Source organism: Callithrix jacchus, chromosome 11 (assembly GCF_049354715.1).
Source record: "Callithrix jacchus isolate 240 chromosome 11, calJac240_pri, whole genome shotgun sequence".
Taxonomy (NCBI): Eukaryota; Metazoa; Chordata; class Mammalia; order Primates; family Cebidae; genus Callithrix; species Callithrix jacchus.
In genome coordinates, this window is record NC_133512.1 from 38,106,669 (window position 1) to 38,127,439 (window position 20,771).

The 20,771-nt window shown below is 35.9% G+C and overlaps 1 protein-coding gene and 1 long non-coding RNA gene across 6 annotated transcripts in view; one reads left to right on the forward strand and one right to left on the reverse strand.

Moving 5' to 3' along the window:
• Positions 1–20,771, reverse strand: part of LOC118143667 (uncharacterized) — a 70,124-nt gene that overhangs the window by 39,862 nt on the left and 9,491 nt on the right. For all 4 annotated transcript variants that reach the window (XR_013523712.1, XR_004727953.3, XR_004727951.3 and 1 more), the window contains exon 2: positions 17,954–18,034. This is a non-coding gene — a long non-coding RNA (uncharacterized LOC118143667). The remainder of the gene's footprint in view (positions 1–17,953; positions 18,035–20,771) is intronic.
• Positions 1–20,771, forward strand: part of MACC1 (MET transcriptional regulator MACC1) — a 78,371-nt gene that overhangs the window by 38,636 nt on the left and 18,964 nt on the right. For both annotated transcript variants that reach the window (XM_003733581.6, XM_054237169.2), the window contains 2 exons: positions 13,788–13,910; positions 15,657–17,698. In XM_003733581.6, coding sequence (XP_003733629.4) covers positions 13,871–13,910; positions 15,657–17,698 — 2,082 coding nt within the window. In that variant the 5' untranslated portion in view covers positions 13,788–13,870. The remainder of the gene's footprint in view (positions 1–13,787; positions 13,911–15,656; positions 17,699–20,771) is intronic.

A 20,771-nucleotide genomic window follows, 5' to 3' on the forward strand; every position in this document is an offset into this window, starting at 1 on the left:
TATGAACATACTCATGTGATGAAACTGCTTCTCAAAAGACAGGAGAGTTCCTTTAGCCTCTCTTTCTTTCAGAGCTAGTTTCCCCATCATACCCAAGAGCATTAACCTCAGCCATCCATCAGTTCTAAAACAGGTTAAAGGCACCATCACTTGAATGAATGCATTACCTTTTAGAGACTCCTGATTAGTTGGGCCAAGATGGCATGTGGCTAGGACCCAAGGTCAAATTGTCCATTAACACAATGGGTTTGAAGCAGATAGTGCTAGGAAAATATACAGTTTATGAGTGGCTGAGCTCACACTCTATTTGCAATTCACTTTTTACGTAAGCTACAGGCAGAACAAGGACTTATGCAAAGACAGGCTTTATATCACCTTGCTATCCAGAAGTGTCTCTGTCTAGACCTTACAATTCAAAAGGAAAGAAAAGACAAAGAGACATTGACTGACAATCATACTAAGGCAGGGAGAATTTGTCCCTAAAATCTGTAGTAAAACTAGTCTTTCCTATAAAAATACTGTGGCTTTACTAGAAAGGGCCATGCTACAGGAGAGACAGCCATACATTTTTTTCTTTATCATAGTGAAATCCTATGTCTAGCACAGTGTCCCAAGACATGTTTTTGCCAGGGTAAGGATGGGCATCTTCAGCTGCCATATATTTATTATGTTTAATAGTATGCTTTTATAAAACAAAATGAAATAAAACATGTGTATTATCACCTCATAATTATGATTTGGTGGCTTTCAGTGTATCTCCCAGGAGCTTTTTATAAAAACAAATAAAGCCTGGGGTCTATCTCAGACTTTTGGAATGATTTCTGGGCATCTGCATTTTTAAAAATATCTCTGAAATTGATGTTGATGCAGAAGAATGGTTGAGAGCCACAATTTGATATTAACCTTGTTAGGGAAAATGATCAAGGGGTGGAAAGGAAGAACAGGACTAAACTCAACAGCAGTACAGGAAGACCCCAACCTGGCACCAGGCGGTCCTATGGGGACAATGCTGAGCCTTTTTCCAGTCTCCCCAGCCTATCGCAAGGAACCGACTTGCTTTCCCATAACAGTACGGGCTCTCAGCTAGGAAACAGGCTCCTGACCTGAGTATTCCACGTGCATTAAATAAAGGGAGGATGGAGGAGAACAGAGAGGAAGAGCTCCTTGAAGAGGTTCACTGTCACTTTGGGCTGTTAAGTGACAGGGTTCAACTTTTAGGTTGATGGAAAGTATTAAAAATAACAATGATGGACAATTCTGCCAATTCTGAATGGTTTCTTTTGTATTTTATTTGCTGTCTCCACTAGAACTTAACACCTGAAAGTAGAATAACAAAACATAATTAATTTAAATATGAAATTAGTTTTTATATAGATCAAATATATGGGTGTGTGTATATATATGTATATATATTTATTTATATATTTAGTGTTTTTCCTCATGATGGTTTAAAATACTTTAAAAATCCATACAGATAGAAAAGGGATTTACATCCAATATTTTACATTCTTTATGTTGGACTAGGTACTTATCTACTACTATGTTCCTGTAACTGTGGTGACCGGCCATCCTGGTTTGCTCTGGGCTGAGAGGTTTTGATTTTAAAACAGGACAGTCCTGGGAAAACCCAGATCAGTAGTTGCTCACCCTACTTGTCACCCATATGGTCGTTTGGGCAGCTGTGTTTTTCTGTTATTCTTACTTGTAAGTTGGAGTCAACATCTCTTAATTTTCACTATAAATGTTTCCTGAATCAGTGAGTAACATGGATTTTTCTGAAGATTGTGTGGGAGAACTAGGCGTTAAGGTTGAAAATGCACACCTCTCACTATTTCACTCAGAATATTCTCATTCGTTATATCTTTTTATTTCTTATTTCCCTTTTAGGCTGCAGTCACTTGTCCCAATCCTCAGTCTCCTCAGTTGGTTTCCTTTCTTACCCAGGGCAACTTTCTTCTCTCTCAGTATTTTCCTTCAGACTTTGTGTAACTTACATCACTTCTTTATACTGTGTTGAAATAGGTGAAATTTTGAAGATGTAGTTGTCTCTGGGAGGCCAAAACGGGCAGATCACCTGAGGTTGGGAGTTCAAGACCAGCCTAGTCAACATGTTGAAACCTGTCTCTACTAAAACTACAAAAATTAGCTGAGGTGGTGGCAGGTGCCTGTAATCCCAGCTACACAGGAGACTGAGGCAGAAGAATTACTTGAGCCCAGGAGGCGGAGGTTGCTGTGGGCCAAGATAATGCCACTGCACTCCAGCCTGAGTGACAGAGCAAGAATTAGTCTAAAAAAAAAATGTAATTGTCTCTAAGAAAGAAAATAATCTTCTAGTTTCCAGTAATCAGAAAGCAGTGGAGCATTAATAATAACAAAATATGTTCAGTGAAATCATATGTATGTATATATCAATATCTATCTTTCTCTATTAGCTCTATATTTCTGAATAGATATATGCACACGTATGCACATTAGTATTTTTCAAGTCGGTGCTTTGACAAAGAGTTTGTACTGTTACACACCACTCCGTTTACAAAAATAACAAATAGAAACACTGTGATTCCCTGAAACATTAAAAACTAGATGTAATAAATTGTTGAGAATTCAAGGGAAATTCCTGGTTTACGAATTGGATGATGTGGCATAATAAGTCTCTCTTTAATCTTATCCTTTCTACCAAATTTTATTCTCATAGTAAATGTTAGTGCGTAAACATTCTGTTTTCACTTAACAGTGACCAAAGATTCATGTTTACTCTGTCAAGTAGGTAGCCTTGTCAGATGATATGCAAATGATTCACATCAGTGTTTGAAGTTCAAACCAAGGAAAAGTGTTGGTGTACACAAAATGTCAGAGTGTTTTTCTCTTGGCAAAGAATACTGGGAATCTTACAATTAATTCCATACAGGAACAACTGAGCAAGTGTTGGCTAAAAATACTTAGTTTTACTGCAAAAGTACTAATAAAAATCTAATTTTAAATGATACAATAATTTTTACATTGTCCCCTTCTGAGAGGTGAAAAGTATAGTTAACTTTAATAATCTACTAAGCTAAAATGACAAACTTTCACAGTGTTTATTCTGTTTCCTCTTTTCCAATATTCTTTACATGTCTTTGTCAGTAGCCACTCATTACATTGGCTGAGATCAACAGAATTGGCATAGAAGAGAAAAATAGACAAGAATTATCATTTTAGCAGCAACTGATGTTCATTGGGCATCTGTGTTATTTAATATTTACAACTTTCAAAAAGCTTTATTGAGGTATATTTCACATATCATTATAACCACTTTTTGAAGTCAATATTTTATCCTCTTTTTATAGATTACAAAATGGTGTTAAGACTGGTGAATTTATTATTTCTAAGCATTGCTCTGACCTATGTCTGTTTATTTCCAAAGACTGCATTCCTTCTATTGCACTCCAGTGTCGCTGCTGTCATGAGTCCAGTCACTCTTTTTGGCAGGAATCATGGCCCTGGTGACATTTTCTATGAAAAGTGAAGAACAGGATACAGGGCCCCGAGACACAACTCGTAAGTTATCATTGTTGCTCCTTAGGGAGTGAAGAAGTGAGATTGGAGTCCCAAGCCATCTGGTTAAGAAGAAGAGGTTTGGAATGGGCCCATTTGGCAAAGTTATTTCTGTATGCACTAGAATAATCAGGAGGGAGAGACCAGAGGAAAAGCAAGGGGTCTTCTTGTGCCACTTTTTATACAGTATTTCATTTGATCCTAATGAACAGTATGTGGGGTTATTATATGTTAACGGTAATACTAATTATTTTTATTTTAGTTTCGTTTTTTATAGATGATAAGTAGAGTTCAAGAAATGTTTAGTAACTTTTCCAAGTTTATACTAGAAGAACTATAAACCAAGAATTCTAACTCCAAAGCCTATATTCTTTCTACTTTACAAAAATGCGTTTACATATAAGAAAGAAAAGAGAAGACATTGCTGGTTGATGACAACCAGTGAGGTCTCTTGATTTACTGTCAAGTGTTCTAGGAAGCAGTGGAGCTTTGCAGAGAAAACACATATAGAGTTTGCCTTAGTTGCCTAGAAAAGGTCATGCACATAAGAACCCGACAGTTTCAGCTTTATTGGCCACACTACGAACCCACCTCTTGTCCACCCCTTCTGAATTGGGGGTGGATCTTTGTACCTTTTGAAAAATACAACCCAGAAAACTTGTTTTGCACTGAAGAGTGCAGGAAAGAAAAATGACTTCAGGTAAATAATTACAGAGTCAAAGTCATATCCATCTCCTTTTACAATTAAACTTGTTCAGACCCAGGCAGAAGACCTGTAGCTAATTTATGTTTCAGAGTTTGCTAGAAACAGCTGCTTAAAGTTGAACTTGACAGACATATCACTGGGACTATTTTATGGCAACAGTGGAGATTAAGTAAAACAATTTATTAAATGTTTTTCACAACGGAAGTACTACAGCTTTGCTCTGTGACCTCGAAAGTTGGAAATGCATGCTCTTGTGTAGAAGTGGTAACAAAATTGTTTCTGAGGAAAACTGCAGTCCATCTCATGGCACAGCATGCAGAGGTAGAATGATCTTCTACTCAGGCTACATTTTAGCTACTCGCCTCAATTTTTATCTCATTTTCTCATCTCAATATTCACAAGAGAATGTGACTCCCATTTTTAACTTAGCGGATTGTTTGGGTCTTCAAGAGAAAAAGCTGCTCTGGAGCTTAGGCCTAGAAAGTCTCAGTCACTGTGGCTTGAAAAGTGGAAAGGGAAACTCAGTTGAGAGGAACTAAATATAGTGGGCTTTAATGGACTAGGTCCTGTCCGTTTGGAATTGTAACCTGACATGTGAGCTTATGTTAGAATAGGGAGGCAGATAGCTGCCTAGCTGGGTCCACTTTTCTCCATCTGACCTGACAGAATTGCCTTTGGGTGAGATGACATCAACACACATTAAGAAAGAGTTCCATGAAAGAGATTTACTGCTGAACATAGTGTAAAAGGCAGGACTGAGGATGTTGTCCCCGGTAGTTAGATGCTCCTCTTCACCCCTTTTTATTCTGGGTATTGCTAGTGCTGCTGCTAAGTGGCTACTCTGTAGCCTATGATCACTGTGAAGCTGGTAACTGATCATGTTTGTCTTATTTTTGGTCACTTTCAGAAAGTGGAGAGCCAATGTGTGGTCCATCGCTAGTATGTATACTGGAATTTACAGCATGATGTCTGTGAAGTTGCTTTTATTTGAAGTTGTCCTACCAACTTCCTGCAAATGTCACCCTAATTTATTCACTTTTTTAGTTTTTAAATTGTTTTACTGAAGAATAATATACATTTACTTGTTGTTTAAACTCATGATGTTATTTGCCTATTTGTAAATTTCTCAAATTATTTACTTTTTCTTCATTTTCTTTTTTTAATTTATTATGATTATACTTTAAATTCTGGGGTACATGTACAGAATGTATAGGTTTGCTACATAGGTATACACATGCCATGGTGGTTTGCTGTATCCATCACCCCATCATCTACATTAGGTATTTCTCCTAATGCCATCCCTCCTCTAGCCCCCACCCTTCTGCTCTCCTTCCCCCGCCCCATCCCCGGACAGTCCCCTGTGTGATATTCCTCTTCCTGTGTCCATGTGTTCTCATTGTTCAACACCCACTTACAGTGAGAACATGCAGTGTTTGGTTTTCTGTTCTTATGTCAGTTTGTTGAGAATGATGGTTTCCAGATTCATCCATGTCTCGGCAAAGGACATGAACTAATCCTTTTTTGTGGCTGCATAGTATTCTATGGTGTATATGTGCCATGTTTTCTTTATCCAGTCTATCATTGATGGGCATTTGGGTTGGTTCCAAGTCTTTGCTATTGTGAACAGTGCCCAAAGAAACATATGTGTGCACGTGTCTTTATAACAGAATGATTTATAATCCTTTGGATATGTACCCAGTATTGGGATTGCTGGACCAAATGATATTTCTAGTTCTAGATCCTTAAGGAATCACCACATTGTCTTCCACAAAGATTGAACTAATTTACATTCCTACCAATAGTGTAAAAGTTTTCCTATTTCTCCACATCCTCTCTAGCATCTGGTGTCTCCTGACTTTTTAATGATCGCCATTGTAACTGGCTTGAGATGGCATCTCTATGGACTTTTGATTTGCATTTCTCTAATGACTGGTGATTATGAGCTTTTCTTTATGTTTCTTGGATGCATAAATGTCTTCTTTTGAGAAATGTCTGTTTGTATCCTTTGCCCACTTTTTGATGGGGTTGTTTTTTTCTTGTAAACTTGTTTAAGTTCTTTGTAGATTCTGGATATTAGCCCTTTGTCAGATGGATAGATTGCCAAAATTTTTTCCCATTCTGTTGGTTGCCAGTTTACTCTAAGGATAGTTTCTTTTGCTGTGCAGAAGCTCTTTAGTTTAATTATATTCCATTTGTCATTTTTGGCTTTTGTTGCCATTGCTTTCGGTGTTTTACTCATGAAGTCTCTCACCATGCCTATGTCCTTAATGGTATTGCCTAGGTTTTCTTCTAGGGTTTTTATGCTTTTATGCCTTATGTTTAAATCTTTAATCCATCTGGAGTTAAGTTTTGTATAAGGTGTAAGGAAGGGATCCAGTTTCAATTTTCTGCATCTGGCTAGCCAGTTTACCCAGAACCATTTATTAAATAGGGAATCCTTTCCCCATTGCTTGTTTTTGTCAGGTTTGTCAAAGATCAGATGGTTATAGATGTGTGGCATTACTCCTGAGGTCTCTCTTCTGTTACATTGGTCTATATCTCTGTTTTGGTACCAGTATCATGCTGTTTTGATGATACTACAAAGTATTTATTGTGACTTTGTAGTATAGTTTGAAGTCAGGTAGTGTGATGCTTCCAGTTTTTTTTTTTTTTTTTTCTCTCTTAGTATTGTCTTTGCTATGCAGGCTCTTCTTTGATTCTGTATGAAATTTTAGGTTGTTTTTGACAATTCTGTAATGAAGGTCAATGGTAGCTTGATGGGGATAGCATTGAATCTATAAATTACTTTGGGCAGTATGGCCATTTTCACAATATTGATTCTTTGTAACTATAAGCATGGAATGTTTTTCCATTTGTTTGTGTCCTATCTTATTTCCTTGAGCAGTGGTGTAGTTCTTCTTAAAGAGATCCTTCACATCCCTTGTTAATTGTATTTCTAGGTATTTAATTCTCTTTGTAGCAATTGTGAATGGGAGTTCACTCTTGATTTGGCTTTCTGCTTTTCTGTTGTTGGTGTATAGGAATGCTTGTGATTCTTGCACATTGATTTGTATCCTCAGATTTTGCTGAAGTTGCTTATGATCTTAAGGAGATTTGGGGCTGAGATGACAGGGTCTTCTAAATATACAATCATGTCATCTGCGAATAGAGACTATTTGACTTTCTCTTCTCCTAATTGAATATGCTTTATGTCTTTTTCTTGCCTGATTGCTCTAATTCCAGTACTATATTGAATAGGAGTGGTGAGAGAGGGCATCCTTGTCTTGTGCCAGATTTCAAAGGGAATGCTTCCGGTTTTTGCCCATTCAGTATGATGTTGGCTGTGGGTTTGTTATAAATAGCTGTTATTATTTTGAGATACATTCCATCCATAGCTAGTCTATTGAGAGTCTTTAGCATGAAGTGTTCTTGAATTTTGTCAAAGGCTTTCTCTGCATCTATTGAGATAATCATTTGGTTTTTGTCTTTGGTTCTGTTTACCTGGTAGATTACATTTATAGACTTGTGTGTGTTGAACCAGCCTTGCATCCCCAGGATGAAGCCTACTTCATCCTAGGATAAGCTTTTTGGTGTGCTGTTGCAATCAGCTTGCCAGTATTTCATTGATGATTTTCACATAAATGTTCATTATGGACATTGGCCTGAAATTTTCCTTTTTAGTTGTGTCTTTGCCAGGTTTTGGTATCAGGATGATGCTGGTCTCATAAAATGAATTAGGGAGGATTTCCTCTTTTTGTGTTGTTTGGAATAGTTTCAGAAGACATGATACCAGCTCCTCTTTGTACCTCTGGTACAAAAGCATTGTGCAGAGTTAAAAACTGGGCCACGTGCAATGAGTGGATCACGCCTGTAATCCCAGCACTTTAGGAGTCTGAGGTGGGTGAATCATGAGGTCAGGAGTTCAAGACCAGCCTAACCAACATAGTGAAACCCCATCTCTACTAAAAATACAAAAATTAGCCAACCGTGGTGGTGCACGCCTGTAATCCCAGCTACGTAGGAGGCTGAGGCAGGAGAATTGCTTGAACCCGGGAGGCAGAGGCTACAGTGTGCTGAGATTACACTACTGCACACCATCCTGGGTGACAGAGTGAGACTCCATCTCAAAAAAATAAGGGTTTGCTAGTATCTAGTGTCCTTAAGTTCAATGATTGGTTCTGCTACTTATAATCTTGGGTATATAATGTCTCTAAGCCTTTATTTCCCTACCTTTAAAATAAGGATAATAGTAGAGCCAACGTTTTAGAATTTTTGCAAGCAAACAAGAAAAGCCATGCATGATAGCAGAAGCACGGCAAGCTCCAAATAAATAATAAATAATAGCTCCTATCATTATTATTTTTTTAAATAGGCCCAAGATAATCCTTCTGAGTGTCCTTCATACCTTCTCTTCCAGACCTAGGTTTCTGGGATGTTCCTTGACTACATCACTAAGCTGCACATCAAACAGTTTCTGACCTACTGTTTTTATTCCATGATTTATGCTCACTAATATGATGTAATGCTGCTCAATCATTATGATTTTCCTGAACTTCAGTTCTGCTAGTGATGGAAGGATAACAAGATATAAAGAAGCCATAGACATCTTGACATGGTGATATTAACAAGATGATGTATTGATGAAATGTTTTGAATTACCATGGTTAGCGGTGTCATATAAATTATTATGGGTTTCTAATATTGCTTAATGCCCTGGGCACCTGCTGTCTTCACTGGAGAGTCTTCTGAAACTCTGCCTTGGGGAAAAGTAACTGCTAAAATTTGCCCTGTCAGGCTGTCAGGTTTTTAAAATATTTGGTCAGAATAATCAGATGTAACACTCTAAGTGTTTAATAACTGGGAGAAGGTATGCTTGTGTATGTGTGAATGTTATTAAAAATTACCAATCAGAGAATGACACTAGCCCATCAGAAGTTGCCCTAGGGGTAAGATCCAGTAAGGCCACTCCAAGAATGGTAATGTCCAGTAAAATCATACCAGGTGAGTATCATCAACTGATTATAATTCCTTTGCGAGCCTTTTTTTTTTTTAAATATATACTCGTTGCATTTGCAAGATAATACAGTGTTACTTGGGCAGGTTTGGCATTTGGAGGGTGAAGGAAAATTCTACTAGTCCAACCATTGCTCTCCTGACATTTTAGTATTTGCAGTCACCTATAAGAGTTACAGCCAACATGTGCATATTTTGATTATCACATAGATCAAGAGTTGAATCCAGTACACATTCATGGAAATCGTCGAGGTTTCAGGTATTCAAGGACTAATTGGAAAATTCTTTGAACCTGCTGACTGGATAATAACAGCAGTTTTCACTATGTAATTACTACCATAAGCAATTCAAAGGACACATTTTAAAGACATTTTTTAAGTGGCATTATTTTCTTGGTTACTTATTCCAAACACTGCATTGCTCCCCGCCCCTTACCCTCACAAAAAATATCTTCTGACATCTTTTGCTAAGTTGTACATTTGGTAAATGTTTGTAGTTTCTTAGGGTCTAGTTTAAACAGTAAAACAAATCAAGGGAAAAACTTTGTTCATTTTTTTTAAGGAAAAAGTCATGGATCATGCAAAATCAGCCTAAGTGTTTTTAAAAGGCATATTGAAAAATCATGCCCCTAATTAAATAAATACTAGAGTGCTCTATTCTCATTTACTCATTCCAACAAAAACTGACTCATGCTTCTCTAGAAAATGTTTAAAAAAATCCTGTTTTGGAGAGCAGTTGTCATCGAGTATGGGGTTTAACTGGAAGAAAACCCATGGAAATGCTAAATGTGGCTAGTGTGATTTGTGCCTGTGTAAACAAACACTGCCATCGGCGGGGCAGATCTTTGTCTTTCCAGTAAAGGACTTTTTCCCCCCATACCACCTCACCTTGGATTCATAGAAAAAAAATTAGATTTAGGATAGTATTGTGAGGGATGTATGTGTGTAGAGAAAGATTATGAGAGGGAGGATTTGGTGGGGGATAGTGAGAGTGGCTAGGGAAACCATTTGGCTAGGGAAGGAGCTTTCAGAATGTGGTTCTCAATATGTGCACGCTGGAATTGAACCACAGCATCAGTACCATTTGTCAGCTTTGTTAGAAATAAAATTCTTGTGCACAGTCCCAGACCTTCTGGATTAGAAACACTGGGGTGGTTCCAAAGGGTTGTTTGATTAAGCCTTCCAAGTGAACCTGGTGCCACTGAGATTTGGAACAACTACTCTGAAGGATAGTGAAGATCTGCTTGAGTGACTGGAGAATAAGGATAATCCACAAAGAATCTCAGCTGATGACCACTTAGTGCCCTTGTTTCTGAGAGGTTATGATCCTTCAAGGTCATAGCTGCATAAGGCATTGTTCCTGGTTTTTATGTGGTTAAGGACATCTACCTACATTCCATTTGGTTGTAACTATTTTTCATATTAAGGTTTATTTGCCTAAAGCAATCCTCAGTATATATTGTTCATTTTGCTCTTTCTTCACAAAAAATTAAAGAGTTTAGTTACTTTACTAAGTTGATTTTCTTTTTAAATATATTTTATCTTTTTGAAAATATTTTTCCATTTAGACATTTGTTCCTAATTTTAAGTTAGTGTGTTACATTTTGTTGAGGAACTTGAGCTCAGTTTTTCTACCTCAAAATTTTGGCTACTTATACTGTGCTAAAAACTTTTAATTTTGGACATCATATTTGGTAAAATCAACATAGCATTTGGAAGATCTGCCAGGAAATTTGAGGTTTCAGTGCAATTTGAATATTGCATAATTCAACTTTTTACCCATTTTTTTTCAATGTAGTTTCCCCAATCAGAGAAAAAAATTGCTATTGCAACTCTGGATTTTTTTTTAAGGTATGCCACCTTATGAGATGATTTTTGGATTTATTTCATTATCATGTCTGGAAACACATGCTTCCCTCTTTTTTCTTTTCTTTTTCTTTTATTCCTTTTCCCTCTTTTCCATCTTGTTTTAATTTTTTCTTTCATGTTTATATACCAGAAAAGACTTTGGTTTCTTTAAAAAATAAAATAAAATACTTGAAAAAAAAAAGTAAAGAACTTGAAAGAAGAGTCTAATAAAAAAGAAGGAGGGGGTCACCATTGAAGGAGATGTGGTCAACACACACAAAGTAAGGTTTGAAGTAACTGGTCTGGGCGTGGTGGCTCAAGCCTGCAATCCTAGCACTTTGGGAGGCTGAGGCGGGTGAATCACCTGAGTTCGGGAGTTTGAGACCAGCATGGCCAACATGGTGAAACCCTATCTCTACTAAAACTACAAACATTAGCCAGGACTGGCGGTGGTTGCCTGTAATCCCAGAGGCTCAGGTATGAGAATCACTTGAACCCAGAAAGCAGAGTTTACAGTGAACTGAGATCGTGCCACTGTACTCCAACCTGGATGACATAGTGAGACTCTGTCTCTAAATAAATAAATAAATAAATAAATAAATAAATAAATAAATAAGGGAAATGTGAACTGGAAGGTGGGACAGCCTCAGAAGGTACATTGGGAACCTTGAGTCTGACATAGTGTATGTGGCATTGTGAGTTATGGGCTGCATGCAGTAGCTATAACATGAGCAAGTAATTTCTTCTGGTCAGTGGCTGACTTGATCTGGTCAGTGGCTGACTTGATGTTTGACATTGTGGTTTTGTTATGTTCTGTTGCTAAGACTCTGAAAGTCATATTTAAAATAACTATTTTTTAGTGTTGTTGTGGGCTAAAGAGAAATTACATATGTAAAGAAGGCTGAGTCCCAGGTATGATATGCTAACTACTAGTATGTGTTCATACTTTTAGTTGTGATTCATCTGTTTCAATAGTTGTTTACTTCATTGCATTAAAATGCCACAATTTATTTATCCACTCATATGGCAAAGGATATTCTGGGGAATATCCTAGGGATTTCAGGTTTGTTTTTTTTTTTGATAATATAATGAACATTCATGTATATCTCTTCGAGGCACATTTGCAGAATTCTTACTAGAACAAATAGCTAGGATTGGAATTGTTGGGTACTAAGCTGTAAGCGTATTTCCTAGACAATGCCAGACTAACTTCCAGCTGGTTGCACATATTGTCACTTCCACTACAAGTATATAGTCTTTCCCTTTGTTGCACATTATTTGTCAATAATTGGTGTTGCTAGACTAAAACGTTTGCAAATTTGGAAGGTGAAAATTGTGTTTCATGGGGTTTCATTTTGCATTTTCCTAATTACCAATGAGATTGATCATATTTACATATATCTAGGGGCCATCTGTGTTTCCAGTTTTTGAGAAATGTTTGTTCAGAGAATTTAAAAAAATCCTATAGTGTCGTTTTGTTTATTGATTTGTGGGATCTTTGATATATTTTGGAATCCAATTATTTTTCTTTTTTCAGTCATGTGCAATGAAAATAAATTGTCCCAGTTTTGTGTTGTGTTTTTAACCAATGGTAAATGATGTCTTTTGATATATAGAATGTTTCATTATAACGTGTGGTTTTATGCACATCCTAAAAATAGGATATGCATATTGTATAAGTGTGTGCACCTTAAGAAATTCTCTTTTCCCAGACAATCTCTGGACTATCTTTAAAATTTTAAAACTTTTTTTCACTTTTGGATTTATTAATCTTTTGGCATTTATTTTTTGTTCACAGGATGAGATAATGATCAATGTAAATTTTTTTAGCATGCACAACCAATGGCAACATCACTGTTTAATGAAAACATCAATCTGCATGACCACCTGTGCCATACACAAATCCTTCATATAAGGATGGGTCTGGTTCTGGAATATCTATTCTATATCTTTCATCTATTTATGTTCTACTTCCATGCTGTCTTACTTAGTACCTATTTAAAATAAATGCTGATATCTGATAGGTAGTGCATATTCATTCTGTTGTGCTTTTCTTCTGAGTTATCTTGAATATTAGCTCTTTGCTTCTCCATATAAATATGAAAATAGCTTACAAAGTTATTGTTGCTCTATATGTTGTTAAACACAATATGCTTCAAAACAATATGCTGTATGCAATAAATATATATAAATTTATCCACTAGGAAATAAATAAAATTTTAAGAATTAAAAAAGGAGTAACAAATATACATATGAAGTACATGTGATTTTTCTTGGAACTGCACTGAATGTATACAATGATTTAGGGGAGAAGTTTTAGTTTGTGATATTTAGTCCTCCAGTCACCCAACTGGAAATGTTTACTTACTGAGTTTTCAATTTACTATTTTTTTGTTATCCTTGGGATTCTCATTAATTACTTTATGTGGGATCAGTAATGCATTTCCAGATTTGGTTATTGGTGTTAATCCAAATCTAAGCATATTTATTTATTTATTTATTGTACTTTATTGAGCATTTTTTAGTGGAATGATAATACATAGTTTAGTATGTCTAGTTCAGTATCCTACCAGGAGTAGAAGATTATTTATACAGAAGATTTTCACATGCAGTTCTTTATAGAAATATGTATGATGTCTTTGAGTTTATTTTCTCTGCCAACATGTGTATGCATGCTTACAAAAAATATGGATCTATTTACTTTATAGATGGAAAAATGTTAATCAGTGAAAGAAAACATTTTTGGTCAGGAGGAATTACATGAAGTAGGTCTGAAGGAAATTTGGCTGACATGGAAACTGGAAAACTCTCAGAAAGTTGCAATATTACAGGTACAGAAATTTATAATTGTTGTGATTTGTCCATGTAAGTACATGAAATTCATCACCAATAACTGTTGGAGATCTACCACTGAAAATAATTTGGAAGATAAAAGAATTATAAAATCCTGTTTTTATCATATGAATAGTTAAAAAGATGTGCAAAATAAAATAGCACAGCCAACGGATTATGGTAACTATTATAAAAACAAAAACGTTGCTAAGAAACGAGGGTTATATGCCATAACTATAATGAATTTGGGTGTTAAAAAGTCTCTCCGAAAGTTGGTCAGCCTAGGAAATCTTCATGGTGCATTAAAAAATTCTCCTGATTCTCAGAGGAAAAGTAAGTTTAAAGAGTTAGTGGCAACTGTATTAAAGAAAAGTGTGAATGTAATAGAAACGTCACTTTTATTTTTTAAAATGCATCTTCTAATTTTTTTTTTCCTCGAGGAGGAGTCTTGCTTTGTCGCCCAGGCTGGAGTGCAGCGGCACGATCTCAGCTCAGTGCAGTTTCCGCCTCCTGGGTTTAAGTGATTCTCTTGCCTTAGCCTGGCTAATGTGTATTTTTAGTAGAAACAGAGTTTCGCCATCTTGGTCAGGTTAGTCTGGAACTCCTGACCTTGTGACCTGCCTGCCTCAGCCTCCCAAAGTGCTGGGATTACAGGCATGAGTCACCATGCCTGGCCTGCATCTTCTAATTTTTTAACATATAAGACTTAAAAACATTCCAATTAAGATAATAGTTCTACGTGTATTAAACCAAAAAATTTCTGACAGTTGGCTTAAATTCTTTTTTCAATAGAACTTCTGAAAATTCGGCCTGTCTCTAAAAGCAGCACTAGCTTCACAAAGTCCACAGAGTCTTTACAATTATTTACTAAGAAATGACCAAGTATGAGTTGCTCTATACACACAAAAATGGCATCAATGTTATGGGATATCTAAAAATTCTTATAATAAAAATGTCAATTTTTCATGTTACGAATTCTTAAGACACTTTCCAAAGTAATAATGCTTCAATTTCTAGTGGTAAAATTGTTATTTGTCATTGAAAGCACGAGTGCAATGAATTCCTTTGTTCAATAAAAGAAACGGTGGTCTAATTTTTCAATGTTCATTTTATGAATTCATTTTCCTGAAAAAAATTTTAATGTTATTAACATTTATCAATACAAAGTTATTACAGAATTATCTAATAAATTAATGACTTTCTAATTTAGCATGTTGTTTTAAAAATTATTTTAAATGTTAACAGATGTATTTGATATTTTCTATATACTGAATATTATCTGAAAAGGAAATCATTAAGTTAATATTTTGGATGTAATGAGACCAACTATTCAATGTTTAGAAAAATATGGATAATAGAATTATTCTACTCGACTAGAAATTTGCTTTTATAAGCATGATACATTAAATAATAAAGTACAAGCACATGCTAGTCTAAGTCATTTTCAAGAAAATGTGTTAAATATATTATTACATCATATTAAATATTTACTTATTTATAAATTGTGATATCTTAAAATAACATTACATATGTTCAAAAAATAACCTGGTAGAGAAAATATTATTTTCTTGTTACATACACATTTGACCAAATTTGACACAGTTTGTGTTAGCTAGTAGACTAGAGATTAGAAAGAAAAATGAAAGTAAGTCCTGAATTTTTAAGCTATGAGAAAAATTAATCTTGATTATAACTCAGAATGCCACCTTATCTTTGTTTCGCTTTGTTTTTCTTTAAATAACAAGGATGCCAGGACCCAGGCTTGCTTCAAAATTGGCCGGATGCTTTCACCCTTCATGATGATAATGCTTCCAAAGTTACAAATCCATTCTGGAGTGAACTGTCTGCTTCTAATCCATTTTTGGATGATATATCTCAGCAAAGAAATAATGGAAAGAGAAATAATATTTCCATCTTAAAGGAAGATCCTTTTCTTTTCTTCAGAGAAATAGAAAATGAAAATTCTTTTGATTCCTCAGGTGATGAACTTGATGTGCATCACTTATTTAGGAAGTCTTCCTCAAGAAAATCTGGACGATCTAAAAGTGTTTCAGAACTTCTGGACATTTTAGACGATACAGCATATGTCCATCAGAATATACATAACTCTGACCAGATCCTACTACAAGACTTAGAATGGCTTAAAAATGACCGAGAAGCTTATAAAATGGCTTGGTTAAGTCAACGCCAGCTGGCCCGCTCCTGCCTTGATTTGAATACAATTAGTCAGAGCCCTGGATGGGCCCAAACACAACTTGCCGAGATCACCGTAGCTTGTAAAGTAAACCATCAAGGAGGGTCGATACAACTACCTGAATCAGACATCACTGTTCATGTGCCCCAAGGTCATGTGGCTGTGGGAGAATTCCAAGAAGTGTCTCTAAGGGCTTTCCTTGATCCGCCACACATGCTTAACCATGATCTTTCATGCACTGTGAGTCCACTGTTGGAAATCATGTTAGGCAACCTCAATACAATGGAAGCCCTTTTGCTGGAGATGAAAACTGGGGCTCAAGTGAGAAAGGATCCTTTCAGCCAAGTCATGACCGAAATGGTTTGCTTACATAGCTTGGATAAAGAAGGCCCTTTTAAAGTGTTAAGCAACTGCTACATTTACAAAGATACTATCCAAGTCAAGCTAATAGACTTGAGCCCGGTGATGTATCTAGTGGTTGCTGCACAAGCTAAACCTCTTCAGTCACCAGCTGCCACCATTTGGGATTATATCCACAAAACCACCTCAATTGGAATTTATGGACCCAAATATATCCATCCCAGTTTTACTGTTGTTTTCACAGTTTGTGGACACAATTATATGCCAGGAAAGCTTACAATTTCTGATATTAAGCAGGGTGGAAAAAACGTATCTCCAGTTGTATTGCAGCTCTGGGGGAAACATTCATTTTTACTTGACAAGCCACAAGATTTAAGTATTTCTGTTTTTTCCTGTGATCCTGATTTTAAAGTAAAGACAGAAAGAGAAAGAAAAGAAATTAAACAGAAGCAGTTGGAAGCAGGTGAAGTAGTTCGTCAACAATTTTTATTTTCTTTAGCTGAGCACGGAGAAATGCACTTGTTTGTTTTTTGTGTTCAGGTGGAGTCTCTCAATGGTGAAACAGTTGCACAGTTCTCTGTCACTACCCCTGATCCGGCCAGAAACCTAAAAAGGCTCTCTAATCTGCCAGGCTATTTGGAGAAGAAGGAGGAAATCAAGTCTGCTCCTTTATTACCAAAAATGCTTGTTAAATATCCCACATTTCAAGATAAAACATTGACCTTTACCAACTATGGGGTAACCCTGAAAGCCGTGCTAAGACAAAGCAAGATTGATTACTTACTAGAATATTTCAAAGGGGACACAATAGCTCTCCTCGGGGAAGGGAAGGTAAAAGCTCTTGGGCAGTCCAAAGTGAAAGAATGGTATGTGGGAGTCCTCAGAGGTAAGATTGGACTTGTACACTGCAAAAATGTCAAGGTGATTCCAAGGGAGCAAGTAATGCTTATATCAGATGGTGTCTTTACAACCAGAAATCTTCTCGAACAAATTGCCCTGCCTTTAAAAAAACTGACTTATATCTATTCAATTGTATTGACCTTGGTGTCAGAAAAAGTTTACGACTGGAAAGTTTTAGCTGATGTCCTGGGTTACACGCATCTGTCACTGGAAGATTTTGATCAAATCCAAGTAGACAAAGAATCAGAAAAAGTTTCTTATGTTATAAAGAAGTTAAAGGAAGATTGCCACACAGATAGAAATATGAGGAAATTTCTGCATGAACTTATTGTGGTGAGTATTGCTTGATCATAGTAATGAATTGCCATAGAGAATTTTATTAACTTGATGATATTTATAACCAAACATGTGAGAGGAGAAATATTTAAAAATTCAACAGTCTTAAATATATTGAAGACATGTTATAGCAAATATAGTTTTTCCTACATGATCATAAAACTGGTTTCTTAAATTTGAGATTCAATTGTGATTTCTCCAAGAAAGAGGCCTCTGAAAATAATCTTTTAAAAGAAAATTAAAGGTACTTACTGTTTGTACTGGGCTTAACAGTTCAGATATGACTTCTCAAATATTTAGACAGCTCTTAAGATACCAGAGAGGCTCCATAACCTGAAAGTAGATAAGAGCAAACTAAAGAAACTAAAGAAAACGAACTTGACCACTGTTAGAGATCTACTTTTCAGTGTGTGGGTTTTTTTGTTTATTTGTTTGTTTGTTTTGAGACAAAGTCTGGCTCTGTCACCCAGTCTGAAGTGTAGTGGCATGATCATGAGTCACTGCAGCTTCAACCTCCAGGGCTCAGCTGCAGCTGCCCAAGTAACAGACTATATGCATGTGCCACCATGCCTGGCTATTTTTTTTTTTTTTAGGAATGGGGGTCTCACTATGTCACCCAAGATGCTCTTGAACTCCTGGCCTCAAGCGATTTTCCCACCTCGGCCTCCAAAAGCACTGAAATTACAGCCATAAGCCAGCACACCTGGCTTTTTCTTTTATAAATGTATTATCAATATCCTTCACTTTAGCAATTTAATATCCTTATGTGTGCAATGCATTACAGTCCAAATGATGATGTTAGTAATTCTCATCTTAATCCTCATGTTTTAATAGGACACTTAGGGTCAAATTCTTTAGCATAGTAGTCAACCCAGTGGAAGGTTCAGTGGAGAATTACAAAGTACTTTTTACCTATAAAGTAGAAATTCAAAATTTTATAAAAATAAAAAAAAATCAAGAGCATGTTTCTAAAAATGGTTAAAACATGAGTGTAAAAATAATAGTGATTGTTAATACTTCTCTATTGCTTCCTGTATATTTGGCACTGTGCTGAACACTCTATATACCTTATCTCATTTAGCCATTAATTATAACTCTATGGGATAAGTATAGTTAGTGTCTTCACCTTATAGATGAGGAAATCAAGTCTTTGAAAGTGAGGCAATTTGCCCAAGTCCTACAGTTGCCTATTCCTACAGATGGGATTGAATATTTTTTGGCTCCAAAATCATGCTTAAAGCCACTATGCCTTCATGAAACAAAGTAATGTGTGTGTGTGTGTAAAAATGTTTGTGTAAGTACTGTTATATGTAGGCGTATGTATTAAATAGCTCTATAATTGTGAAAGGCTGGTGCCCAGTAGAAGGTAAATAAAATTATATAGCCAGGTTCATGCAAAGGAGCAAAGTTTTAATCAAGATGCAAAAGAAGTAGAAAATATTTGGACAAAAAATTTAATCTATGGCATTGTCAATGATTCATATAATAAATAAGTATATATAACATTATCTCTTTCAATTTTTTTTATGATTCTACAGTGATTCTTACAGGAGTTGAAATTCAAAAGTTCCAATACCCACTTGCTAAGTTGATAGATTTGTTTATGTGTGCTGCATTATCATCTCACCTGAGCCATTCAGAACTATTAGAGACTGAATTGCAGAAGCTGCTCTACCTGTTGGAAACTGCATATGCATTTTGTAATAGCTCATTAACTCTCATAGCTTATGCTCAATATTCACCTGCAAAAATTTGAATTGGAAAATTAATTTCTTTTGTTCTTTTAGTGGCCTCAAAAAGTTTTAATGGCCAAATGGTCTAAAAGTTCAACCCTGATCATACCTGTACTCTTTGGGGTATGTTAATTATCAGAGTGCCTCAACTGGCTATATAAACAATCTAGTAGAGAGTCCATTCAAGTGGGGAGTTTCTAAATTTTAGTGGAGGTTTCAGGATTTCTGTTTGAAAGGGCTCAGGCCTGGTTCTCTGACTGGCAGGTGATGGAGCATGGATTATAGAGTTGTCTCTTGAAATTTTATTTGCATAGTAAATATACATTTTTCTTGGATTGGATATTAATTTGGTGTGGCAGGAAGAGACATGATAAGCTGAAAAACATTGTGGGATCCAAACCCTTTAGTGATCTCTCAACATTGACACTGGCTGTCCTTATATACTTGACACTCTCTAAAGCACTTCAGCATCCAATTTGATTTTTACAATGATTATGGAGGTTTAGACAAAGTGGAATTAACACTATATCCATTCTAAAAATCATTAAAGAGATACTGTGTGATGCATCTAAAGACTGATATTAAGTGGAGCTAAGTTTTAAACTCATGTTATGTGACTCCAAGCACAGATCTTTTCCCTAAAACAAGAAACTGGAATATAAAGTGGTAACCCCACACCACAGTTTACTAAAAGCGCTTTCACAGGCCTGCTGGCTCAGTATTGTTTCTCACTGAGGCTATAACTCTTCAGTATCAAGGTATGGATCTGTTTATGTATCAGAACCATGGGTAGTCTTTCTAATTGCATACTTCCAGGGAAATGAACATGTTATCAACTTTAATAGTTGCCTTACTTGCTTACTCATTTTTACTTATTGTTTTATATTGGTAGATAAGGCTCCAAAGTGCCATTAGATAACGAGGGACTACCAAGCATGCTTACAGTAGTTCTCTCTTATCCACAGTTTCACTTTCTGTGGTTCTGGTTACCTACCATCAACCATGATTGACAAATAGGTAAGAACAGTGCAATAAGGTATTTTGAGAGAGAGGGGCCACATTCACATAAATTTTAGAGTATATAACTGTAATTGTTGTATTTTATTATTAGTTACTTTTGTTAATCTCTTACTGTGCCTAATTTATAAATTAAATTTTTCCATAGGTGTGTATGTATAGGAAAAAACATAGTGTATATAAAATTTGGCACTATCTGCAATTTCAGACATCCACTGGGTGGTCTTGAAATGTTTCCTGTATAAAGAGGAACTACTCTATTTGCTCATTTGAACAAAGAAGAAATAGAGATAGATATAATTCCATATTTTAAAAATGGT